The sequence below is a fragment of the Phocoena phocoena genome, chromosome X, assembly GCF_963924675.1.
Source record: "Phocoena phocoena chromosome X, mPhoPho1.1, whole genome shotgun sequence".
Taxonomy (NCBI): domain Eukaryota; kingdom Metazoa; phylum Chordata; class Mammalia; order Artiodactyla; family Phocoenidae; genus Phocoena; species Phocoena phocoena.
The window spans coordinates 14,132,653-14,160,457 of NC_089240.1; the positions used below are offsets into that span (position 1 = coordinate 14,132,653).

Below are 27,805 nucleotides of genomic sequence, written 5' to 3' on the forward strand. Positions count from 1 at the left end.
AGGCCTTTAAATACCCCTCATTGTTCTTTCTGCCTCAGTGTGTTTAGGGAGGAGCACGTGGCTTGGCTACCTAGCAGAACTCATGTTCGGAATTGTGAACATATTAAAAAAGTCAAGCTAGATTTGAAAACAGCCAGCTCTAAGCTCTTTAGATTTGTGAGATGAAAAAACAACTCCCCAAAGACCCTTTTACAAAATATTCTTTTTTTTCCCCACTTTTTATTTGGAAACAAACCCAAATTTAAAGTTGCAAGAAATGTACGATGAATCCCAATCTGCCCTTCACCTAGACTCAGTATTTACCTATTTTGTCATATTTTCTTTTGTCTCCACATACATTATTATCATCACTCTTCTTGTTGCTACTGAAACACTTATGTGTACCTTGCAGACATCATGACCTTTTACCCCCAAATCCCCAGCCTGGATCTTTTATGAACAAGCATACTCCCTCGCCAAAAATGTTATATTTTGAGGTAGAATAGGAAGGGGGGGGGTCTATTGAAGCCTTTATAACTGAAGTCTGGGCCAGTCCAGAGTGCCGAGTGGCGGGCCCCACCACCGGTCTGGAGGGCTTTATTGTTGCCATAAAACATATTTTTTCCATGTTCTCTTTAGACACATGAAATGAAGTCTGCATTCCCAAGATCTGGCTTGTGGCTTTAAAATAAAAAATATTTTTACAGTATTCTTTTTGGAGGGATGAAAGCATGCATTTTATTAACATTTCTCAAACTCTTTTTTAGGTTTTAGGCTGACAGCATCCAGCCTTCGACTGCTGCAATCGAAATAGTGTACATGCCTTTTGAGAACTTATACCTTTCAGTTAACCAAATGGGAAAATCTTCCTTTCTTCCGTGAATCATCAGCTCTCTGATGGAGAACTTTAACATTCCCGTGTCTGATCAGCAGAGTAGGGTGACAGGGAGATAATATGGCTTATCCTACCTAACGCGTCAATGAGTTTGGCAAGCAGTTTTCTGGGGGTTTTGCTCATGGGTGGTTTGGGTCTCATTCATGATGTTCTATAGAGACCTGGCCCAGCGTAGCGGCCGGCCGAGGGATGCCCGGGAAGGGGTATAAATAGCGTCCTGCCCACTCTGGCCACCCCAAGATGCGCCCACGCCCCGTCACCCTCCCCAGCTGTGTCACAGCGCTCACAGAGCCCAGGGCACTCTAAGGGGCAGCCCAGTTTTCCCAGCTAAGAACCCAAAGAACTTGCTCAGAGCTGGAATTCGGCGAAGCAACTTGCTCCAACACGTCAAATCTGCCGCATCCCCAGCACCCCACCCTCCTGCCTCTGCGCTCGCCACCCACACCGGCAACCCCAACTTGAGGACTCCCCGCCCTCACCGCGCTGACAGTCTCAATCCTCACCCCTCGGATGCGAGGAAGTGTCTTTAAAGGCATCAGAACAAGCCTGGAGAGGCGAGGCCACCAGTGACTCCCAGCGGCCGCACAGGGCGCTGCGCCCCGCTCGCCCGGGCCTCTCCCCCCCACCCCTCCCCTCCCTTCCCCTGCCCTGCGTCCGCCCCGCCGCCCCCGCGCCGCCTCCTGCGCCTGGGCTGGAGGCGGATTCCTCTCTCCGGGTTTTCGAAGCGCCTTTCCGAAACCTCCTCCCAGCCCAGAGAGGGAGAGAGATCCCGGGCGCAATTGCTCCCCGGAGCGGCCGAGGGGCGCGCGGGGAGAGGCCTGCGCCGGGGTACTTTCAAACTGAGGCGCGCGCACACCCACCCACCCAGACACACACGCGCGCGGGTGCGCGCGCACACGCGCACACACACACACACACACACACACACACACACACACGCCCATTTATATAGGCGGTGGCGGCGGCAGCGGCCGGGGCGGCGGCGGCGGCGGCGGCGAGCGCAGGAATGATGGAGCTGAGCCAGCCGACCCGGGTTGGAAGCAAGTGAGGAGAGCCAAGGCGCGCCCCGGGATTTCTGTGCCCCGCGCTTGTCATCCTCCTCAGGGAACGGTGCACGCGGAGGAGGAGCGGCTGGACTGATTTGCTAAGGGGAGGGCGGGGACGAGGAGGAGGCCAGGTGAGCGAGGAGCCCCCTGCGTATCCGGACTCCCCGAACGCGCCTTTGCCCGACTCCTAACCCCTCTCCACCCAGGTGGGCGCGCCCGTTTCCCCGCTCGCCCGGGGCGCTTTGAGGAGACCAGAAAGTCGCGGCCCGGCTGCGCGGGATGCCTTTCGCCAAGCGGATCGTGGAGCCGCAGTGGCTGTGCCGGCAGCGACGCCCGGCGCCTGACCCGGCGGAGGACGCGAACAGAGGCAGCGCTGAACCGCCGCCGCCGCCCCTGCAGCTGCCCGGCCGACGGGACGAGGCCGTGGCGCCGGCGCCGGAGGATCCTCCCCGCGCGCCCCGCGCGCTGCCCGCGCCAACCGACCAGGCGCTGCCGCCGCACGGAGAGGCGCCCGCGGCGGGCGAGGAGAGCGCGGCAGGGGTTTTGGAGGCGGCGTCAGCGGCCGGCGAGGCGTCCTCGGCGGCGGCCGCGGCCGTGTTGCTCATGCTGGACCTGTGCGCGGTCAGCAACGCGGCGCTGGCCCGCGTCCTCCGGCAGCTCTCGGACGTGGCCCGGCACGCGTGCAGCCTCTTCCAGGAGCTCGAGAGCGACATCCAGCTCACTCACCGTCGCGTCTGGGCGCTGCAGGGCAAGCTCGGTGGCGTGCAGCGCGTGCTCGGCACGCTGGACCCCAAGCAGGAGGCAGTGCGTGAGTACCCGCGCCGTCCTCCCGCCCGCCCGGCGCTCCGCGTCGGCGCCGCACCCTCGCGCCCTCCGCGGTCGCCGCAATCCCGGCGCCGCGCCTGCTGCAGCTTTGCACCTTACGCTTGCCTCCCCTGAGACCCACCCCAGGCCTCCCGGAGTTCGGGGCAGGGACGCAGACGCGGAGGGGAGAAAGTTAAAGGGGCAGTCTCGGGACTCGAAGGCAGCCGTGGGCTGAGAGGGAGCATTTATGGGGACACAGGAGACAGAGGGGCCTGTCATTCACCTCTGGGGCTCGGTTTCTCGGTCCCTCCCCGGCGGGGCGGGAGGTTGGTGCAACTTCTGTGGTTTCCAGTAGCCCATCCCGGAGCCCTGTGGTCCCCCCACCCCCACCCCCACCCCAGTGCGTGCTTGGGCCGCTCGAGGAGCAGTGAGTGTCCTCTCAGGGCTTCTGCAACGCCGTGGCGTTTTTGTCCCTCTTACTGTGACCTCACGGGCTGCACCAAGCCCCGAACTTGTGCCTTGCGTTTGTGTGCGACGTAGCGCGGCGCCATTCGCCTCCCGGAGTGAACTCCGAAGAGCTCTGCTCCAGCCTTCTGGCCTGGGAGGGGCGTGGATGGAGGAGTGTCCCCGGCCCTGGGGAGATCGATGAGACCCCTGGGCATCTCTTCTGCCCTGAACAGAACAGGGTTCCTACTAAATGGCTGTCTGTGCCATCTTCCCTCCGAGAATCTCGGAGGGGTTCCGCCCCCCTCCCTTTCCCCCAACGTGGAATGTCGCCCACATTCACCCGTGTGTACAAGACCCCTGGACACCTTTGCTGCCCGTTAACTTCACTCTTGCGACATCCCAGGGCTCCCAATAAATGTCATTCTGGCGCTCGGGAGAGTCCCCTGGCACACGGTTGGCTAAATCGGGAGGCGTTGGAGTCATTTAGGAACAACCGGACGGTGGGCGGGGGCCGTAAGCCAGCACGCCGGTCCTTTGGCGCCTAGTCCAGCGGCTGCGACGCTCGCAGCGAAGGTGATGTCAGCGGCTCTGACTTACATAAGAAGCTTCCCCGGTTGCTGCAGCAGCTGCGCCGGTGGCGGTGGCCTCGGAGCGCACGGGGCGGGGGCGCCCTCACGGCATCCTTCCCCGGGGACTTCCGGGCACCTCAGTCCCGCAACCCGCACAGCCTCCTGACCGACCCCCCCCGCCCCGTTCGCGCACTCCCCCCTCCCAAAAAAAACCCCTCTGAACCCCGCCCGGGGAATTCACTGCTTTTCTGCAATAACAATAATAATAAGCGTAATGAATAAATGATGTGCGCGATCGGTTTTCGCAGCTATGAAAGACCCGGAGTTGGGTTAATGACTGGTTGTTTAAAAGGGCAATTCTGGGGATGAGTTCTGGAAAGAATTAGGACTGCCGTAGGCCAAGTCGTATTTTACTTCTGGGACTTGAAATGAGCGCTTTAATCCTGCCTCCTTTTTACCTCAAACCACACAGCAGGGACCGGCCCTTCACTTTCAACAGCGCTGATATCTGGGGAGTGTGGTCGGGGTGAGTGGTGATTTCACTTCAAAAGAAGTGGAGGGAAGTTTTGCAGACTGTTGAGTGGTGCATACATTTCCCGTATGTGTGTGTGTGTGTGTGTGACCCACTGCACCTTAAATTAGATTTCTCACAAGTGAAACTCAGCGATGGAGCAGAATGAGTCCTCTTCTCTCCTTTTTCTTCAGAGGCAGGAGTGGGTAGTTATGTACCCAGAATTTAATATAATCTTTTTCACTGTTTGGAGTACAAACTAATGGTGAATGGAGAAAAGAGGGGATTTTTGGTGTGTGCATACGATTGATGAACATATACTCTATTTGTGCATATTTATACGTGAATAAATAAATGAAGATGGAGCTCATAGAATACAAGGGTTAGACTTAAAATCTATTATTTTTACGTTTTTCAAAAACGGTATCTCCATACTTCGTGCACAGACCTCTCCTCTTGTCCAGATACATTTAGGATGGCATTGTTCCTGTTTGATGTCATAAAAGGCATTACCTTCGGGAGGAAAAGCACAGTATTATGTATCTTAATTTGGGCTTCCCAGTGTGCAGAGACGGAGGCAAGGATTTCTGTGCAAGGAGTTTATTTGAGAGGGGATCCCAGGAAGCACAGGGAGGGAGTGGGGAAGTGGGCAACTGGGGTTCAATCCAGCACACACCTCAGAAGTGTCCCACTGAGGAGTGAGGAAGCTGCAGTATTTCTCCAGCAACTTCCATCGCTCACTGATGGAGAGCACCTGGAGTATGAACTCCCTGGCTCCTGGGGCCTGCCCCCGGGGTGAGCTCAGCAGGCTCCCAGGCCAGGTAGAAAGATGCTAAAAGCCTATGGTGTGTACCGGAATGTCTGCAGGGGTTGCCTGGGGAGGGGAGAGGGGCTGTGTGTGGGTGGAGTACCAGTGGCATCTGCTACCTCATGCATCTCCCTTTAGCATTGCTCAAGGCCTCGGGGAGTTTCAAAGGGAGAGGGAGCCTGGAAGTGACCGAAGTTCTCTTTTCTCTCCCTTTGAATGTGTCTGGGTGCCTCCATACCCCCTGTATAGCCTTCCCACCCGGGTCACCATTCTCCATGCTGCTTCATCCTTGGACAGCTGCTTCCTGTTGCCCTGAGACAGGCTGGAGTGGTTTTTGCAGGGGTGACATGATCTGACACATGCTTTAGCAAAGTCGCTCCGGAGGCAAGTCCGGAGCTGGTAGACCAGTTAGACAGTGTGAGTGGTGACCGTGGCTGGGACTAGGGTGACAGTGAACAGTGCTTGGATTCTGAATTCATTTTGGAAATAGAATTGACGGGACTTACCAGTTGGTTTGGGTACAGGGTATAAGAGCAAATAATGATACTAATTGTGGATGACACCCAGTGTTGTTGTTGTTTTTGGCTTAAACAGCTCACAAAAGGTCCATTTCCAGAAATGGGTAAGGTTCGTGGAAGAGTGGATCTTTTATCTTTGGGGGCGGGGATGGAATCAGTGCTTTTCTGTTTGTGTCATGTTAACTTGAGCTGCTTATGTCTTAGACAATTAGACGTGTGAGTTCAGAACTCAAGAGAGAGGTCCAGGCTGGAGATGTAGATGTGAGATGTAAGGGTAGAGACGATACGCGAAGCCCTGGAGCTCGGGACCATGTAGAGAGTAAAGGAAAGGGGACCAAGATTTAGCCTCGGGCAGTCCAACTTCGGAATTTTAGTACAGGAGAAGAAAGACTGAGGAAGAGCAGTGAGCAAGCTAGAAGGGAAATCAGGAGGGCATGGTATGATGGAAGCCAGGAGAAGGTGTCTCAGGAACGGAGGAGGAATCGTTTTGGTCAAATGCTTCTGAGAGGAAGATGAGCGCTGAGGCAAGGCCATTGAGCTTGGTACGTTGTCAGCAATGAGCGGCCCTGCTAAGTGCTGTTTAAGTGGAGAGGTGGAGAGGAAGGCCACATAAGAGAGGATGAAGAGAGAACAGGTATGGTATGGTCTTTTTTATTTTTACTTTTTACATCTTTATTAGGGTATAATTGCTTTACAGTGGTGTGTTAGTTTCTGCTTTATAACAAAGTGAGTCAGTTATACATATGTTCCCCTATCTCTTCCCTCTTGCGTCTCCCTCCCTCCCACCCTCCCTCTCCCACCCCTCCAGGCGGTCACAAAGCACCGAGCTGATCTCCCCGTGCTATGCGGCTGCTTCCCACTAGCTATCTACCTTACATTTGGTAGTGTATATATGGCCATTGTAGCTACTCTGTGGGTAGCTAATAAAAATCTCATTGTGGTTTTAATTTGCATTTTGCTGATGGCTTGTGAGATTGAACACCTTTTCATATATATTTTTGACCGCTTGAATATTCTCTTTTGTGAATTCCCTGTTCGAGGCCTTTACTCACTTTCCAGTAAGGTTCTTTGTATGTTTTTTTCTTGTAGGAGTTCTTTATATATTGTGTATGTGAGTTATTTGTGAGCTATAGATATTACAATTACCGTCTCTCTGTTGTGTGCCTTTTCACTCTTAGTGTTACCTCTTGGTGAGCAGAAGTTCTTATTTTTATGTAGTCCAACTTATGGATCCTTTTCTTTATGGTTAGTGGTCTTCGTGCTCTGTTCTGTTTGTTCTTAAATTCTTCACTGACCCCACGGTCGTGAGGATATTCTTTTATGTTCTAGAATTTTTTTTTTCTTTTGCCTTTGTCATTTAGATCCATGATTCACGTGGAATTGATATTTGCAAATAGTATGAGGTAGGGATCAAGATGCATTTTTTCCACGTGGATGCACAGTTAATCCATTGCCATGTCCTGAAAAGACCATCGTTTTCCCATCTCACTGCAGTAACACGTTTGTCATCTAGCGAGTAGATTTATTTTATTTTTAGTTAACATTTATTCAGTTCTGCTCCATGTCGGGCCCTATGCTAAGATTTTATATGAATCGTCTTATTTAATCTTCACAGTGACTCTATGAGAGTTATTTTCGTACTTTACTGAGGACTAGCAACTTGCTCTGGGGAGCAACAGCTAGAAAGTGCTGGAGCCTAGAGTTAGGGTCCAGGTCTGAGTGCACAAACTGTATTCCCAGACATCAGTCTTTTCTCCCACGCGTTGCTGCACAAATCCAGGGGAATTACGGTATTAAAATCAAGGCCCTTCTCGATACGCTTCCGTCCACTTGACATGTCCCTCCCTGCCTCCCCCACATTCCACCCCAGTCCAGTCACACTGAACTACTGGCTGTACCCCAACTTGCCAGGCTTTCTCATTCTTCGGGCCAATGTGTATACTACTCTTTTCTTCTGGAACATTTTACTGGCTCATTTCTGCTCTTTCTTTGATAATCAGTGGACACGTCATCTTCTCTGTGAAGTGGAATCTGATTCCTTGCCTGCCACCTCCCGCCTCCGAGTTTTCTAGAACCCTGTGCTAACCTTTATCTTAGCTTTTCTCCTTCTGGACAGCAGACTGTGTTGGCGCCCTGCTAGATTCCTTCAGCCCTCACCTCTCATTCTGATGGCTGCTAACTGCCAACTCCTGTGACTCTGCCTAGGGCTTTTTTTCTTTTCTGACTGATGGACCGCGCTGGGCCTCGCACACAGGGAAAGCCAGAAGTGCAAGCGAATCATTGCCTCTGAAGTAGTACTCGATCAATGATGGACGGGACGTTGGTGGACCAGTGGCCTCACTTCCTTGCGCCTTGGAGGAGAGAGCTCTGAGGCACGTTCTACACCATCTCTCAGAGTTCCCAGAGGACTGAGCCGCAGTTGCCCACAGTGGCGACTTACTTGAAAACACACTGTGTATTCACTGCCTTCTTTTCTCCGTCTCACTTCTGAGTTACCTATGGGTGCTTCCTGGGGTCGCCTCCCGCAAAAACTTCTTGCACCTGAACTTGCATTTGTACTCATCAGGTCTGGGAGAACCCATGTCAAAACAACCTGTTTAATCTTTGAACTGTGAGCACAAAGACCTAGGGCTGGGAGTGTGGTAGAGGTGACGCTTCTCATTCTTTTTCCCTAAACTCCTTCCCCAAGGGTTATTAGATTCGTCACATGGCCAAGCCCTCCAGTCCCTCTGTGCTGGGTCTGGAAATAACTTACTACCCTTGAGTGGGCTCACAGTCTAACCTCTCATTGGCGTAGGAGGAGATCGTCAGTGCTTCAGAGGTGAGAAGAGGCTGGAAAGGAGCTCAGGTCCACGATGACCAAGACACACCCCCTCAGTTCCTCAGCGTTTCCTCGGCCAGCCTTTGAGAGGACTGCTTATCGTCCTGTAGAATGGGCAAGTGATGACGGCCCCGAGAGATCCACGCTCCCTGTGTGAGATGCGCCATTTCAGCCAGAGCAGACCCAGGAACTGCTAAGCCCAGAAGTAGACTAGGAAGTTACACAGGGGGTGAATCGATCATTTGGGGTCGGTATGGCAGTGCTAATTGTGGGTTCAGCCTGATTTGGAAGGATCATCCTTTTCCTCCCCGTTCTGTTCGTTCTACCACTCACAGAAACCCTTTGCAGTCTGCTTAATGTGTTTTTAGTGGGGGTTATTTTCGTAACTGTCGTTAGGTGTCTTTTCCTCCTGGCTCTACTCAGTGAGTTCTTTTGAGGCATTATGATATCCGAATAGCTCCATTGAAAGCTGCTTTTAAACGCATCACGGAGCTACCGAGAAAAACACAATCTTTCAAGTGTTAATAATTCATGGGTGTCATTTCCTCATAACCAGTAACAGCAGCACATTTCTTTCTGGACTTTTCTTGTTGTACTGGATTGGGTATTTATTTATTTATTTATTTAGCCGTGCCGGGTCTTAGTTGCAGCATGCGGACTCTTAGTTGCGGCGTGCAGGATCTAGTTCCCTGACCAGGGATCAAACCTGGGCCCCCTGCATGGGGAGCGTGGAGTCTTAACCACTTGGGCCACCAGGGGAGTCCCTGGATTGGGCTTTTAAATCAAAACTACCAAACTACTTTACCTAGGAAATCCTTGAGGTTCTGTTGGGCTGACATTGCTAAGATGGTAACAATGAAGATTCCTTTCTTCCCGTTTGTGGAGGCGTTTTCCACACAATGCCATCGGGAAAGTGTAAATGCCGCATAAGTGCTCAGAAACATCTTCAGTCTCAGGGCTTCTGGTCTACGGTGGGCATCACCTTTAAGTTCCAGTCACATATGACATCTTTCCTGTTGTCCCACGTTAGCGCAAACGTCTGGAAGATCCATTGACTTCATATAATGCTTTGAATTTTTCTTTTGTGGCCGCATCCGTGCCTTGCGGGATCTTAGTTCTCTGACCAGGGATCAAACCCTGGCCCCCTGTAGTGGAAGCGCAGAGTCCTAACCACTGGACTGCCAGGTAATTCCCAACGCTTTGAAATTTTAGAACAAAGGCAGTTTTAAATGCAGTTGGGATTTTGTTTTGATAGTTCAGTTGAATTTCATTTTACTCTAGTAAAAATCGTGAACCAAAAGATTTTGTGGGACCCTCGGTTAAAAACAATCATGGGAAGAGTGTCTCAAGACCAAACTATCAATCACAAAAATTCCTGCAAGTTCTTTTTGCATCAAGAATTCCTCATGAATCACATCTTGATAGTTAAGCGAAAACAAAAGATAATGAGGTGAGAATGGTTTCTGAATGTAAGGCTCTCATTCTAAGGTCTAAATTTGTTGAAATAAGGTTTTGGAGAGCACTCTTAACCAGACTGTAAGCCCACAAAGGGCAGAGACCCTGTCTAGCTCATCTCTGTAAATGACTAAGACAGGCAGGGTCAATTTTTGTTTCTGACGCTAATGTCTGTCCCTCAATCTATTAATGAACATGAGAAGGTTTGAGTGTACTGAAATAGGAATCTGAGGACCTGGGCATCCGTGTGCTGAAAAATTCCTTAATTATGAAACACCCAAGTCCTTCAAAGTGAAATTAACCAAGAACAAAATGAGGTTAACAAGTGTTGGACAGTCTTGGGATCTTAGAGTTGGGAAAGACCCTAGTGTCCCTCAAATCCAGCCTCCCACTCAGGGTGAGACTCTTTTTTAAAGATGTCCCAAGTGGAAGCCCATCTAGTTTCTGTGCCCTCTGAGACTCCTAGGCGTGGCCACCCACACCCCAACTTTATTGCTGTATAGCTCCCATTCTCAAATAATCCTTATCTACACTGAGACTAAATCTGTCTTTTGGCAATGCCTGCCTTTCAGTCCTAATCTGCTGTCTGGAGCCATATGGAATCTGCTTATAATCTCTTTTCCAGGACCTCTTTAAGTGTCTAGAGGTGACTGCTATTGTCCCTTCTAAGCTTTCTTCATCCCAGGTGAAACAACTTCACTTCCTTCAACCAGGAATCTTAATGCCACATTTCCTATCCCCTTCCAGTCTGGTCGCCCCCTGCCACAGGAATGGACCCATTCCTTTCTCCATCTTCACGCCCCTCCTAGGACTAAGGGGGCCCTTGTTGCCTTAACCTTTTGCACGACACCACTGGTGCGTGATTGCTCTTATAGCCCAACAAACCCCTTTCCTTTATGGTGGCAGTTCCTTTACATGAGGCTTCCTCTGTTCCATTTGTGTAGTTGGTATTTTGAACTTAAATTTCACAGGACTCCCCCATTGTCTCTGTTAAATTGAATCTTGCTTGCTTTGCTCTTTCATTTCCAGTCAGTGGCGATGGTTTACAATCTTGATTCGGTGTGTCAGCTACTGCCCACAGCGTTTTGCTCTTTGCAGACATCCTCAACATGACGCTACCCCATCACCCACGTCCTTGATAAAATTATTGTTCCGATGTACTCAAGGCCGGAGCACACTGGCAGGCGGTGCTAACAACATCCCTCCAGGCTGACGTCTATTAATCACTGTTCCTTGGGTACCATTGTTGCAGCAGCCCCGAACGCTCCCCCTACCTTCCCATTCAAACCACATTTCTCCACCTTGCCCACAAGATCTATCATCATGAGTGATTGTCAGATGGTTTGCTGAAATCAAGATACCATATGTCTGGAGCATTTCTTTGATCTCCCAGTCTAATAACCCTACTCAAAAGGGAAATGAGGTTAGTCTGGCTCACACTGGACTCACAGCCATCAGAGGGGCTATTTAAATTTCCTTGTGTATAACGGATAAAGAGTTTATTTGGGGGAACCTGCTTTGGTGTTCGCCATCGAAGGACTGTAAAGCTGGACGGCAAGGGAACTCTCTGGGTCCTAGAGTCCATTCCTCTGGCTCCAAAGTGCCTGGTTTGTCCAAGGCAGAGAATCCAAGTGCCTGTCCCTGCCTTTCTTTGAGGATACGTGGTGAGAACTTTATGTCCTTGTGCTCTGTTCCTTCAAGAAAGGTTTGGAATTCACAACCTTCGGAGTTTGCTTGGGCTCAGTTTGAGCAAGGTTGTCAGGTATCTGGTTTATCTAGTTATCGAGAGGAAGCTAGTGCGTGGTTAAGAGTACGGATGCTGAAGTTAGACCACGCGCTTCAAATCCTGGGTCCCTGGTCTTCATCTATTATGGGGTGGAGATAAAAACAGTACCTGCTACATTCGTTTGTTGACAGGGCCAAAGGAGTCAGGTTGAGCGCTCAGGCACTTAGAGCTGCGCCTGGTACATGGTGAGCCCCTGGTAATTATTGGCTGTTATTTTATTGGTACTATAATTGGATCATGCAGAGTGGGAGGCCTGTGTTAATTTTTTCCAAGCAGGTGTAAACCTGTACCTGAATCTGTGAAATGCTGGGTCAGGGGGAAGGAGACAGCTGACCAAGCAGTTCTCTGTCCCTCTCTGTGGTCAGACGGCTATTAAGATCTCTGTGTTCTTTGTCGCCTCTTTTTTTGTTTGTTTGTTTTTGCGGTACGCGGGCCTCTCACTGTTGTGGCCTCTCCCGTTGCGGAGCGCAGGCTCCGGACGCGCAGGCCCAGCGGCCATGGCTCACGGGCCCAGCCGTTCCGCGGCATGTGGGATCCTCCCGGACCGGGGCACGAACCCGCGTCCCCTGCATCGGCAGGCGGACTCTCAACCACTGCGCCACCAGGGAAGCCCTCCGTGGCCTCTTTTTGTTATGCAGAGAGGTATCAAAATAAAATGACCAATGATCTTAGCATCCAGGGTCATTCATTTATTGTATTCCAGGCACTCTTCTAGGCCCTTGAGTTTCACCAGTGAACAAAAAGTTCCAAACAGTTTACAGAGGAGAGAGAGAAACCATAAACAACAAACCTAGTGTTACTTGTAAGGAGTACAAAGCACGTTAGCAGGTGTTAAGTGTTATGGGCGAAAAGCAACTAGCGCAGGATGAGGGCGGTCCAGAGGACTGGAGTGAGGTTGCCGTTTTCAGTGGGGCGGTCAGGTGGGCCTCATTGAGGAAACGGCATTTGAGTGAAGATTGGGAAAAGGTGAGGGAGTTAATGAGGTAGTGCGCTGGAGGACGTGTTTCGGCAGAGGAAACCGGAGATCCTGCCAAGGCCCTGAGCTGAGAGCGTGCCTGGTGTGGTGGAGCGCTGGTAAGGAGGCCAGTGTGGTGGCTTTGGGGCATGCAGGGAGGAGAGTGGGAGGAGAGGAGGCCGGGGAGGGGGGCTGGACGACGGCCCGGCGGGGTAGAGTGTAGTAGGCCATCGTGAGTGAGGACTCTGCCCTTTGCTCTGAGTGAAGTGGGGACTCACTGGACGGTTTCAAGCCTAGCAGTAACATGATTGACTTCTTAGAGGTTAAAAGGATCACTTTGGCTACTCGGTCAAGGAGAGACTGTGGGAGAGGCAGGGGTAGAAGCAGACAGACCCAGTCCGAGGCTGTCCTGGTGAGAGACAGTGGTAGTTTGGTGGAAGTAATGAGAAGCGGTTGGATCCAGCTTAGAGCTGTTGGCATCTTTTGTTTCATGTTCAGGGCTGGGCACCTCGGCCCACACAGAAGGGCATAAAATTGAAAAGGAAAGGACCTCCCCACCCCTCACTCTGCCGGACTTGCTCCAAGGGAAGCCATGTTATAACGTTTCACGCTCCTGCTAGGAGGAGCGAAAGCAAATTCTCACACGTGTCTAATGCGTTTTGCAAAGCCAGTTCTTTATTTTTACTTTTTTTTTTACATCTTTATTGGAGTATAATTGCTTTACAATGGTGCGCTAGTTTCTGCTTTATAACAAAGTGAATCAGTTATACATATACATATGTTCCCATATCTCTTCCCTGCAAAGCCACTTCTAAACGTCCAGGCAGGCACTTCTCTGAGAGCCTTGTTGATTAATCTTATTTTGCTGTCTCAGGGCAATCGAAAAGGTGTCCTAACAATAGTCCTTTTACAACAGAAACTAACACAACATTGTAAAGCAATTATACTCCAATAAAGATGTTTTTAAAAAGTCCATGTATAATTTGCAGTGAAATGTACAGCTCTCAAGTGTGTAGTTTTGTGAGTTTTAACAACCGTATTCACCTGTGTAACCGACCCTCCTATTAAGATGGCGACTCTTCCGTCTCTTCAGAGAGAGAGTACTCTTTTGAGTACTAACTGTTAGAAAACAGTTTTTGAACTCTGGTGCCCTCACACCAGCCCCTGTCAGGCGTGTTGTATGAATGTGGGCGTGGAAGATAAGAATTCCACAGAAACTTCGGGACCATCCAGTAGGATCAGGCTAAGAACTAGCGATTCCATGTTTGAGATTTGCAAGGGAGCAAACTTCCAGTTATAACATAAAAGTCCTGGGGATGTAATGCACAGCATGGTGAGTATAGTCAATAATAACGTACATTTGAAAGTTGCTAAGAGGGTAGATCTTCAAAGTTCTCATCACAAGAAAAAAAAATTGTCACTGTAAGATAGTGGATGTTAAGTAGGCTTCTTGTAGCAGTCATTGCACACCTGAAACTAATGCAATGTATGGCAGTTGTATCCCAATTAAAAAAAGACAAAGAAAAAAAACAGATTTCTAACACAAACTGGGACAGTGGAGTTTCCTCACTTTGGTCTGATGGCGCTGACTGTTTATAACATCTTGGTGCCGAGCTCTAGGGAGAGCACCGCTTGACACAAGGATAAGAATCTGGCCTCAGAGGCCCCAGGGGTAACTTAGAAGTAGGAGTTTTTCTAAGATAAAGCTAAAATAACATTTAAAAAGAGGCGGGAAGAGAAAGAACTTATTACTCTTAAGCAAACTTGTAAGTAGCAGGGAATGCTGATTTGTAACTGTTTTCAGCTGATGCTTGAAGCCTGGCTGGAGGATGAAGAAAGTTGTTTAAAATGTGATTTCTAATTATTATATCTAAGTGCATTTATCTAAGTGATTTCTAATTATTATATCTAAGTACATCTAAGTTGTTTAAAATGTGATTTCTAATTATTATATCTAAGAAGCCCCACTCTGGAGTTCAGCTACTCTTGATTTTTACTACTAGACAACTGAGGGAGGAAAGAAGTAGGAGCTATGAGGAAGGATGACAGCCAGTGAGACAGTGTTCATTAGATTATAATATCAATATTTATGTTTCTCTCCAAAGTGCATCTGGACTCTGTTCCTCGAGCCTGGGTTTATATGTATATATTTTAACATCTTTATTGGAGTATAATTGCTTTACAGTGGTGTGTTAGTTTCTGCTTTGTAACAAAGTGAATCAGCTATACCTATACATATGTCCCCATATCCCCTCCCTCTTGCGACTCCCTCCCTCCCACCCTCCCTGTCCCACCCCTCTAGGTGGACACAAAGCACCGAGCTGATCTCCCTGTGCTGTGCGGCTGCTTCCCACTATGGATTTATATTTTAATAATACGAGTAAAGCTGTATTTTCCATGTGAATTTCGCATCAAAGTTCTGCTGCCTCAGCCAGCCCCCTCCTCGCCCCTGAAGTGCTCCCATTTACAAGATGGTACATGTTTATTGAGACTTTGATTCTAGGGATGAACTTTGGGGGCGGGGAGAGTGCAGCATGAATAAATAGCACAGAAATCCTTTTCCATGTGAGAGTCATGGGGCTTTCTGCTTCATAAATAGGAGAGAAGGATGCTTCAAAGTTTGGGGCAGTGTTGGGGGAAAGTGGGCAAACCAAGAAGAGACACCGGGAAGGCTGTCGTGGAAGGCTTTCGGAGAGTTTCACTTGGGTTAAATGCCTTCAGTGTGAGAGAAGAGATTTTGGAGCCTTGCTCAGGTATCAGATGTCACTAGAGCTCATCTGGCAAAGTTTGAGCTTTCGCTAATTAAAACTAATCCAGTTGCACGAAGGAAAATATATTGCATAAGGTTGCTGCTTGTGTGGCTTTATTTTAACCCTTTCCCCGTAGCCTAGGACCGGCGAATCTCAGGCTGGTGTTAGGGTGGGAGGTGATAGTGAGAAATGAGATTCACTTACACACTCGTTTGAGTAAAGACAGTGAGAGGTGTAGCCTATTAAGAGTATTGGCTGGTCAAGGTCAATTTGGAAGCCCTTTTGGGTTTTCTTGATTGATTTGCCGATTCACAGTTTTTAACAGCTGTTGAGTGAGAAGGAAAATTTAAAACAAAACAAAACAAAACCCAAACCAAAGAGACACCCTCCTTTACTTCTCAGGTTGGACTTTCTTTCCAAGTTGCTCTGTATACTTTTCTGTGGCCTGTTCACCTTGGTTGGATCAAGCCCCCTTTAGGAAGCTTGGGTTCAAGGTTTGTACCCTGAGGGTCTGGGATTTTTTGTCAATGATCACAGGCTGTGTTCCTAATCGCAGTTGCCTTTCTAGTGAAAGGCCTTTGATTCTCTCAGTTCTGATACTTGCCAGCTATGCAACCTTGGACAAATTTGTAGCCTTTTTGTCTTAGTTTCCTTATCTGTGAAATGGGGATAGTGTTAGGACTCACCACAGAGAATGGTTGTGAAGACTGAGCGAATCAATCCATAGACGGGTCCAGCCGTGTGTGACTATTTTTGTTGTTGTTTTATCATTATTATTATCAGGGGGCTTGGGTAAAGGAAACAGATGTGAAAATGGATAATACCCAGCCCCTGTCGCTCCTCAACCAGCATAAATATTCTGGCTGGCTGGATGCAGGGTGCAAATGAGAGCAGAAGAATCTCAGCCCGCTTTCTGGCTTGGCTAGCCTAACTCATGTCATGGGATACTGCAAGGACAATTTAGCGTCGGCTGCCATTACACCTTCATTGTTTTGGGGGACGTGGACTTGTGCCGATGGCGGGGGAGGCCCGGCTGAGGACGTGTACCATTGTGGAAGTGGTGCTGAGTGCAGACACCCGTGCCCTCACTTTCTGGGACTGTCTCTATCATGTCCGGTAATGACTTGCTTTGCCCTTTCCGAACCCTGGGCAACACAGACTACATTTCCCAGCCTCCCTTGCATTTAGGTGGGACCATGTAACTGAGTTCTGTCCAATGGAATGTGAGAGGAATAATTGCTCTCCTCTGGGATGGGCGTATAAAAGCTCCTACCTGATCCTCTGCAGTTTATTTCCTCCCCGCTGTGCTGGTTGCATGCAGAGGACCCAGCAGAGGACTCCAAGGCCCTGAAGGATGGTAGAGCCACCAGACAGAAGGAGCCTGAGTCCCAGGATCATCACATAAAAGGCTGTATGCCGCCACCTGATTGGCTTTCACATAAGGGAGAAGTAAACTTTCCTTGTGAGGTTGAGAGGATATTTGTTACAGCAGTTAGCTGACCCTGACTAATGTAGAGATACAGCACAGGGAGAAAAAACGACTGGTTTTCCTGAAAATGAACAGGTGACGAAAGTACTCCAGAGTACTTTCACGGAATAAAAGGGGCTCTAAATATAGAGTCTTTTCCCCTGAGACACATAAAGAGTTTCTGTGTGTGCCCAGAGCAGTGTAACAGCTTTCCTCAAGTAAGCAAATGGAAATGAAGACTTGTTAACAGAGTTCTGGTTTCTAGAGAAATGTTGCTACCTGTAACCAACAGAATTCATTCCTATTCATTCTCTTTCTCTCCCACCATATAAAAACGACATACGCATATTTAATTATAACACAAAGCAATGTGCACAAGTTATAAATGTACAGCTCAATGAATCTTTACGCATTGAACGTACCTCTTTAACCAGCACCTGGAATAAGAAACAGCATTCACAGCCCTCTGGAAATCCTGCCAGTTCCTTTCCAAGCATGCCCCCCGCTCCCCACCTAGTTGGCCATTATCCTGACTTCTAACAGTCTGTTTTGGTCTGTTGTGTCGTCATCCAGTATGTGCTTTTTTATATATGGATTTTTTTGTCTGCTCAAAATTATATCTGTGTGACCCATCTATGTTGTATGTAAGTGTCGTTCGTTTATTTTCGTTGCTGTATAGTATTCCTTTGTATGACTGTACCGTGATTTATTTGTCCATTCTGTTGTTGATGGGCATTTGGATAGTTTCCTGTTTGGGTTATTCTGAATAATGCTGCGACGAACATTCTAGTTCCTATCTTCTGGTGAACGTACCTACGCTTTTCTTTTGAGTGAAAACTCCCTGCCTTGTAGTTTTACAAAACTCTCTTCCTCAGTAAGGTGTTTCAAGGCTCTGACAGCGACTGTTCTTATTCCTTGCCGTCTCTTGGCTTCTAGGCTAAGCAAAAGTTTCGTTCTGCTTTTCTGGAATGGAAAGATGATGACTGATCTGTAATGGCAAAGTTTGGGCGTCTAAAATGAAGGAAATGTGATTTACTTCAAAGGACCTTGTTTCCGCCTCTTTTTATATTAAAGCATAGCCATGGAGCCTTTTGATTCTCAGACGAGGGCTGTTCACAGAGCTGTGTTTCAGATCGCTTGGAAACCCCTTGTAATCGGAGTTTGCCATTGGAATCTTTACTGGCGCCGCTTCAGCTCTTCCTCTGTGAGAAGGAGAATCCTTTTGGATTTTCAGATCGCTTCCTTCCCTTGGGGAGGGAATGGAGGACAAATCGAGTGATGAGTCCTCTAATCCCTTGGAGGGATTAGCTTTAGAGCTGTCGGGAGTTGCCTCCTCTATTTGCCCCTACTGTCAAGATTTTATGCAAAATCTAGGCAAAGCAGAACATTTCCTCAGGAGGGCAAGAGGCAACGAAGAGTGGAAAGCCTTTCTGTCCCCCTGAGAGGGTTTCTTCTCGTGGCTCTGCTTTCAGGGCCTTGGATATCTGATCCACAAAGTAGCAACCCGGACTAGACGGAACTTTGTGGATTCTGGGGGTTGAAAAGGCGTCAAGCAGGTTCTAAAAAGCCACCCACCGGACTTTCCTTCAAACCTCCGACACAGGCTCAGCTTCCCAGACGCCACTGCTGAGGCTAGAAGTCCTGGACTCAGTGAGTAGTGTAACCCCCGTAACCCCACCCCAGCCCCCCAGGCTTCCTCACTCTTTGGTTTGAAATGACCAAGACTGGAGAATTGAGGCCCGACTGTTTGAGTCTGAGCCTTTTCCTTCAAGCCTCCTGGAAATATCCGAAACATCTTGGGGGCTCCAGCAGCCGTACGGCCGCCTGGTGTTTCGACGGAACGTTTGGTTCCTTTGGGTGTGAAAGTGTGTGAAGCCTTTACAGTTTAGTCTGACAAATGGCTGTGAAAAGGCCCCGGGGACCCCTGCTGCCGAGTGACACACAGCTGAGCCTTTGAAAGGGGGGGCGGTTTATGATAAATTTGAACATGGTTTTCAGCTTCACTGTACTTTGCGATATTCCTTCTCCCAGCTAGAGGATAAGTGAGCTGATTCTTTCCATGGGGGAACTGCTTTGGACCGTTAACCCAGATTTTCTTCAAATGCAGAGAAGACTGTAACTGACTTTTGGCTTTTAAAAGCTGGAGGCCTGATGAGACGGCTCTGTGAGGTCAGAAGTTGCAGCTGGGGCCAGGGTATGCTCTTCTCTACAAACCAGGTGTGAAATGCGAAAGAGATTTATGCAGAATAAGGGGCCTTTAAAAACCCAGATTTACTCTGAGGACCGGGGTAGCTCTTGCTTAAATCCACTGCTTGGCTCGAGTTGCCCTTCTCTTCTGGGGGGGCCCCAGCCGAAACCAGGGCCTACAATTACTTCTTCACCCCTGAAATTTTTTTTGTGTGGCCAGCCCTGCCCCTAGTTTTTAGAAAATGGCTGAAGTTTTGCATGAGCTGACTGTCATCAAGGAGATTCTTCTGGACCTGTTGAGGCGGACATCAGGCAAATTCGCGGGCACACTCACGTTTCCTTTACATTTGTTGTGTGACTGCTTTCTGCTAGTACATGTTATTCATGTTATTTCACAAGCCCCTCAGAATGCTGTGATGGAAATGTGATTTTTTTTTGTAGATGAGGAAACGGAGGCTCTCCTGGTGGCTCTAAGAGCACACTGCTTAAAAGGGCCTCAGCCAGGATCCAGACATGGCTCTCTGTCTTCAGCTTTGGTCCTCTGTTTACCCTGCCCAGCTCCTTATCGCCACTGAGATAGCCTTCCGCCTCCAGTTGATGATGGGGAAGCAGAGGCATTAAAAAAAAAAAAAAAAGACATACGGACGATGTCCAGGTGGGACCTTGGATGCTCAGAAGGGCTGGGATTGGGACGTCTGGACAGAAAGGTTCACGAATCAAGGAGTACCAGCCATGCATCTGATGGCAGGCATATGGCTTTGTTGGATGTTAGCACGTGTGATGGGGCCAGGCAGTGGCTACGTGTCTGGCTGTAACTGGTTGTTTGATGGTAACTTAGTAGATTGGGTAAAATAAGGCATTGGCTGTAGCAGGAGTCATCTTCTATATCAAGGCCTTTACTACCTGGACCCAAAAGATTGCCCTCCTGGATACACGGGATTCTTTCCTAGCTCGGTGGTTGCCTATTTGTATTCTATAGTGTTGCTTGAAGGTGGGTGTAAATTAACTGTGAGTGACCTCAATTCAGATAACTAATCAAGCCAAAATAAAATAAGTTGCCATTTTTCTCATTTATTCAAGTAGGCCAAAATGAAATACTGATAATGGTCAGGTTTGGGGTGGGAATGAGGATGGGGTGGGTATAAGGGTACTTTCAGACGCTGCTGATGGAAGTGTGAATTGGTATCATTTCCAGACACTGCTGACAGAAGTGTGGAATTGGTGTAAATTTTCTAGTAAGCAGTGGGCCTTTATGAAATTAATATACAAAAACACCGTATGCAAGAGACGTCACTGAGAAAATAAGTATCTAAGTAAAAGAATGTATAGATGCCTCAGTGTTGCTTATAATTAAGAATTATTGGAAATACATTAAATGATTAGCAATAGAAAATTGATCAAACAAACAACACTACTATACATTAGTACAGCAAACAACATGACTACATGCTGGAATGGTGAAATAGTCTACTGCCATTAAAATGATACAAATAGATATTGATTAACTCAAAATTGTGTTTATGTTATATTCCAAAGTTAAAAACTCTTACTACTAATTAGTATGCAGATTATTGCATGTTCATTAAGAAGATGTAAGAATATAGGGAAAAAACGTCTGGAAGGATATATACCAAATCAGTACTTTTTTTTTTTCTCACTGTTGTGGCCTCTCCCATTGCGGGGCAGAGGCTCCGGACGCGCAGGCTCAGCAGCCATGGCTCACGGGCCCAGCTGCTCCGTGGCATGTGGGATCTTCCCGGACCGGGACACGAACCCATGTCCCCTGCATTGGCAGGCGGACTCTCAACCGCTGCGCCACCAGGGAAGCCCCCAAATCAGTACTTTTAAAACATATTTTGATCATGATCCACAGTGAGAAATATGTTTTACATTTGTGATCCAGTAGATGCCTGTAGCTGAGACAATAGTTTTAGCAACAATACTACTTTTCTCTATGTAATGCGTTCTGATATATTTATTTTTTTCTTTCTTTACTATATTATTCTATCTTTCCCTCCTGTATTTTACTTTATTCCAATTCTATTCCTCTTCTCCTTTTCTCTGTTTCATTTTTTAAGATGCTGGTCATGACCCACTAAGTTGATTTCATGATTTCCTAATGGGCCACAAGCCATAGTTTGAAAAACACTGCTCTGGAATGTTAACAGTGGTGATCTCTGGCAGGTGGGATTATACTAGATAACTTTTTTTTTCTTTTTGAGAAGGGAGGTCCTTTTTGCTTTTCCATGTTACTTATGTAATACAAAGGCTAATGAAAATTTTAAATTGACAACGATTCCATTGAAAAACAAATTGATACCCTGCAACTTTTAAGGAATGTATTGATTGTATAAAATAAGATGCCTACTCTACACCATAATTATTGGGCATGCAGAGTATTCTGGGGACCTTAAAGAACTTTACGGCAGGACAAATATATCCACTGAGGCACAGAGTTTAAATAATAGAATAACAAGACAGTGAAACGTGGCCTTATCTCTTCAAACTCAAAAGGTCACCAGGCATCCCTGCTTGCTGTTTTACCCCAGTGATGTTGCATCAGTTCTCTGGGATTTATTTCTATTTCTGTTCCAGATTGCACTTTGTTGTGCTCATTCCCCACCTTAAAAGAAATAGATATTAAATTCATCAGACTACTTTCTGGCCAGATTATCTTGGCTTACAGCACTGTCAAACTTAGCATCCTTTAAAGCTAAAGATGATTTTAAATAGTCGTTAAGAACTTAGAGCAGGAAGCAGAAGCTTTAAAGGAGGACAGGAAGAATCCCTGGCCTGAGTCAATGCACTTCCCTGTGGGCTTCCTGCTCTCGACACACAGCTGGAAATCTGTAGACCCACCTGCATCATGGCCACTCAACCAAAGTGGGTAGCATACGAAGTGAGCTTTCGCTGGGAAGACAGTGGACAAGTGGGGCAGAGATTTCTGCAGAAGGTTCTGTTTATGTAGGGCACAAGTAAGTCTTTGGGCATGTGTGCGAACTGCCAAGTCGGGGAGGGTGATCCATACGGTTGGGGCTGGGGAGAGGCTGGCTGACATTTGCAGAGTTGGGGGCCTGAGAGATGCTTCCTGACCTTGAAAGGAATTGATAGGAAATCTGAGAAAATAACTGGGGTTGCTTTCCAAGAGGTACTAATTTAGTTACCGTTGTTTCAGACTGTGCCAAGAGCAGTCTGACAATGCTAAAAAGGTTATTGGGAGCCTGGACTTCCACTGAGGGAGAAGGCTAACATTCATTCTGTCTCTGAAAGATTGTGAATAACGTGTCAAAGTTATTCATGTACTCATTTATTATCCGATGAATTATCGAATCATGTAGTCATTTGTCTATTCATTCATTCTTCCATCCATCCATCCATCCATCCATATATCCACCCACCTACTGATCCATTTATCTAAGCATCCAGTTACATGGCCAGATGCTTTGTACTGTGGGGCAAGCAGCAAGCATGGGGGTAGGGAAGGAACTCCAAAAGGGGGAAGAGCAGTCTGTGTAGTTGAGTTGCTCACAGTCTGGCAGAGCAGACAGACAAGTAAACAACTAATTCCCACATAGTGTGGGCAGTGCTACCAGAGGGGCCAGCCTGGCTTGATTCATGCAAAATTAAGTCTCCCCTTCTGGCCTGGACTCACGGAATGTTAGCCCGAGAGAAGCCTTAGGAAAACTGAATGGCACAATGCTTTCCAGACTTTATCCACAGAGTTCTGGGGTGCCACTTCAGGGAGTGGAGGTGGGAGAAAGAGGGGGGAGTTAGAGGGAAGCTGAAAAGATGGGGTTTAGCTTCTTTGAGAACCAGGGCAGGTCCTTTTTTTATCTGTTTCATATATTGAGGTTCCTTGGAGAGTATCATTTGAGGAAGGGCCTTGTCTGCTTAACGATGTTTGCAAAACACTGGGCCAGTCCACCATCTTTCCTTGTGTCTCTGGTTTAGAAACTGAGGCCCAAAAGGGTGGAGTGACTAATCCAAGGTTAAAGAATTGGTTAGTTAACAATCCAGGAATAGACCTGGGCTTCTAATTTATGTGGGCATAAATACATTACTTCAGTTAGCTTCTGCTTTGTAACAGATAACCCCCGAACTTAGTAGCTTAAAACAACCACTACTTAGGCCATAATTCTGTGAGTTGGCAATTTGGGCTAGACTCAGCTGGGATCGTTCTTCTGGTCTCAGCTGAGCTCACTCATGTCTGTGATGAGCTGCTGATCCACTGGCAAGTCACGGTCGAACAGGCCAGTCTAAGATGGCCTTCCGTCCAAGGGATGGCTGGGAATTGGCTGGGGTAAGCAGGTAACTGAGTCCGGAATCTCTCATGATCAGGATTCCAGCAGGGAAATATCCATAACCTCTTGAGGCCTAGGCTTAGGGCTGGTCAAAGCAAACCACAGGACCAACTCAGACTCAGGAGGTGGAGAAAGAGGCTCTACTTCTTCACTGGAGAATTGTAAGAGTTGTGGTTACAGGAAGGAAAGAATCATTGCCCTTTTTGCTATCTACCACAAGAATACTGAGTTATTACCGTGTCTTCTCTTCTTAATTTGGGCATTGGAAAAATGTGTGTTTGAAAATACTATCTAGGGCTTCCCTGGTGGCGCAGTCGTTGAGAGTCCGCCTGCCGATGCAGGGGACGCGGGTTCGCGCCCTGGTCCGGGGAGATCCCACATGCCGCTCACGGGAGCGGCTGGGCCCGTGAGCCATGGCCGCTGAGCCTGCGCTTCCGGAGCCTGTGCTCCGCAACGGGAGAGGCCACAACAGTGAGAGGCCCGCGTACCGCAAAAAAAAAAAAAAAGAAAATACTATGTAGTTCCAAAGCCATCTTTATAAGAAGACCATAGTCATGACTCTTTCTATATGCTGTGAGGCCTCTTGCTTACTTGAGTGTTTGAGACAGGTGGTATTTACTGCTTGTAGTAAGGGACGTTGTACCCTAAGAACATCCCTACCTTAATCCCAGTCACAGTCTTTGCATCAACAGCCCTTTCCATGGAAAGGACCCTTCAGCTCTTGGTTACTGTGATTCTCATCATTTCCATAAATATTTATTGAGTGACTCCTATGTAGCAGACACATGACTAGATATTGAGGATATAAATGTGTCTAAGGTGGGCCCCTAACCTCAGGTAACTCACAGTCTGGAAGGGAAGGAGGAAGGGTAAATACATTATTGTAGTGAAATATGATGGGGAAGAGGGCTGGAAGTTGAATTTCTTTTTAGTGGTCATTATTACCTTTGTAATTAGAAGGTGCAGCCACACGGTCAACTAAGTAGATGCAGAAAAAAATTCAAGAAAATTCAGCACCCTTTCTTGACAAAAACATTTAACAAACTAGGAACAGAAGGAAACTTCCTCAACCTGATAAAGTACATCTATGAAAACTGACAGCAGGCATCATACTTTGTAGTGCAGAATTGAATGATTTTCCTCCTAAGATGAGACACAGGACAACACTGTCCATTCTTGCCATTTCTATTTAACATTATACTGGAGATTCTAGCCAGAGCAATTAGGAAAGAAAAAAAAGGCATTCAGATTGGAAAGGTAGAAGTAAAAGTATCTCTATTTACAGATGACATGATCTTGTATAAAGAAATTCCTAAGGAATCCGTACGCGCGCGCACACACACACACACACACACACACACACACACAACCATTACAACCAATAAATGAATTTAGCAAGCTTTGAGGATACGAGATCAATATACAAAAATCAGTTGTATTCTGTACATTAGCAAGGACCAATTAGACAAGGACAAGAAATGAAGAGAACAACTCCTTTTACATAGCATCTAAAAGAATAAGATACTTAGGAATAAGTTTTACAAAAGTGCAAGACTTGTACACGAAAAAGTATGAAACATCATTAAAGAAAATTAAGGAAGACCTAAATAAATGAAAAGACATTCCATGTTAATGGATCAGAAGACTTAATACTATTAAGATGGCAGTATTCCCCGACTGATATAGCGATTGGTTTCAATCCATATTAAAATCCCAGCTGATTTTTGTTTTGCAGAAATTGATAAGTTGATTCTAAAATTCATATGGAAATGCAAGGTACCCAACATAGCCAAAACAATGTTGAAAAAGAACAAAGTTGGAGGACTCACACTTCCCAGTTTCCAAATTTATAACAAAACAACAGTAATCAAGACAGTGTGGTAGTGGTGTAAGGGTAGACCTATAGATGAATGGAATAGAATCAAGAGTCCAGAAATAAATCCTTACATTTATGGTCATAAGATTTTTGACAAGGGTATTAAGATAATTCAATGTGGGAAATGATCATCTTTATAACAGATGGCTCTGGGACAACTGAATATCCATAGGCAAAATAAGTTGAACCCCTCCCTCCCCCACATTATTACAACGGAAATTAACTCAGAATGGATCACAGACTTAAATTTAAGAGTTAAAACTGTAAAACTCTTAGAAGAAAACATAGGAGTAAATCTTCATGACCTTGGGTTAGGCAGTGATTTCTTAGATATGACACTAGTAGAAGTGACGAAAGAAAAAAATTAGATAAATAGCACTTCATCAAAATTAAAAACTTTTGGCCCTCAAGGGATACCATCAAAAACTGAAGAGTCATCCCACAGAATGGGAGAAAATATTTGCAAATCACGTATCTGAGAAGAGACTTTGTATTAGTTTCCTAGGGCTGCTGTAACTACCTACCACAAACTAGGTGGATTAAGACAACGGAAATTTATTCTTTCACAGTTTATGAAGCTAGAAGTCCAAAATCATGGTGTCAGCAGGGCTATACTCACTCTGAAGGCTCTAAGGATGAATCCTTGTTTGCCTCTGTCCTGGCTTCCGGTGGTTGTCAGCAATACTTGGTGTTCCCTGGTTTGCAGACACATTCCGTTCTGTCTCCCTCTTCACGTGGCGCTCTCCTCTCTGTGTGTCTCAGTGTCTTAATATGCCCTTCTTATAAGAATACCAGTCATTGGAGTTAGGGCTAACCTTAATCCAGTATGACCTCATCTTTACTTGATTCCATCTGCAAGGAATGTATTTCACTTTCATCGGTACCAGGGGTTAGGACTTCAACATATTTGCGGGGGGCAGGGGCAGCACAATTCAGCCCACAACAGACTTGTGTCTAGAATTATAAAACAATCTTAAAACTCAACAGAAAAAGACAATTTAATTTTTAAAAGGGGTAGAGGATTTGAATAGACATTTCTCCAAAGAAGACATAAAAGTCGTCATAAGCACACGGAAGGATGCTTGATACCGATCAAAACCACGAGATATCATTTCATACCCATTAGGATGGCTAATATAAAAAAGACAGTAATGTGTTGATGAGGATGTGGAAAATTGGAACCCTTACACATTGCTGGTGGGAAGGTTCAATAGTGCAGTAGCTTTGGAGAACAGTTTTGGCAGCTCCTGAAGATGTTAGACATAATTACCTTATGACCCAGCAGTGCTCCTCCTACGTGTGTACATACCCAAGAGAACTGAAAACATATGTTCAAACAAAAACATGTATATGAATGATCACTGCAGTATTATTTGTAGTAGTCAAAAGGTCAGAATAGCCCAAATGTTCATCAACTGATAAATGGATAAAGAAAATGTGGTATATCCATGCAACGCATTATTGTTTGGCAATAAAGGTGGTAAAAGATAATACAAATGATTGACACATGCTACAACATGGATAAACCATGGATAAACCTTGAACACGGTTATGTTAAGTGAAAGAAGCCAGTCATACAAGAATACACACTGTATGGTCCCGATGATATGAAACGTCCAGAACAGGCAAATTCATTGAGACATAAAGCAGGTCAGTGGTTGCCTAGTGCTGGGGGATGGAGAGAAAAGAAAGTGACTGCTCATGAGTTCAGGGTTTCTCTTAGGGGTGGTGAAAATGTTCTAAAATTAGACAGTGGTGGTGCTTTCGGAACTCTGTGAATATGCTCAAAACCACTGAATTGTACATTTTAAAGGGTGAACTTTGTTGTGTGTAAATTGTATCTCAATAAAGCTGTTAAAATCACTGGCATAGAAAACGACCTAGCAGCATCATATGCTATCACTTATATGTGGAATCTTTAAAAAAAAAATGGTACAAATGAACTTGTATACAAAATGGAAACAAACTCACAGACATAGAAAACAAACTTACGGTTACCAAAGGGGATAGTGGTGGGGGGGAGGATAAACTAGGAGTTTGGAGTTAGCAGATACAAACTGCTATATATAAAATAAACAAATAGGTCCTACTGTAGAGCACAGGGAACTATATTCAACATCCTATAGTAAATGATAATGGAAAAGAATGAGAAAAAGAGACATACATATATATTATATAATGGATAACTGACTCACTTTGCTGGGTACCTGAAACTAACAACATTGTAAACCAACTATACCTCAATTTAAAAAAAAAAAGGTGCACTTCTTTGTGAGGGGAAGCGGATGTTAGGAAACTTGAGGAAAGTGGTAACAATTTGGAATCCTCACTCAAAAGAATGGGGGAAAGAGCTGTGTGAGTTATGCTAGGTCAGCTACAGCAACCAGCCGCCCCCAACTTTCAGTGGCAGAGCACAGGAAAGTTTCTTTCATCCAGTTGTCTGATCCTAGCCAGGTCACCATCCTTGGTGGGTATTCTTCTCCAAGTGGTGCCTCAGGGACCTAGGTTCTTTCCATCTTTTGTCTCTGCCCTCGTTGAGAACTTGGGCGCCCTCTTCTTTCAGCTGCTGGCTGGGGAAGGGAGAGTGGAGGGTTGAGAGTTTTGTGATCTAGGCCTGGCTGAGGAGCTG

The 27,805-nt window shown here is 46.8% G+C and overlaps 1 protein-coding gene across 2 annotated transcripts in view; it reads left to right on the forward strand.

Moving 5' to 3' along the window:
- Nucleotides 1-2,199: 2,199 nt before the first annotated feature.
- Nucleotides 2,200-27,805, forward strand: part of NHS (NHS actin remodeling regulator) — a 343,808-nt gene continuing 318,202 nt past the window's right edge. For both annotated transcript variants that reach the window (XM_065900995.1, XM_065900994.1), the window contains exon 1: nucleotides 2,200-2,728. In XM_065900995.1, the coding sequence (XP_065757067.1) occupies nucleotides 2,200-2,728 (529 nt within the window). The remainder of the gene's footprint in view (nucleotides 2,729-27,805) is intronic.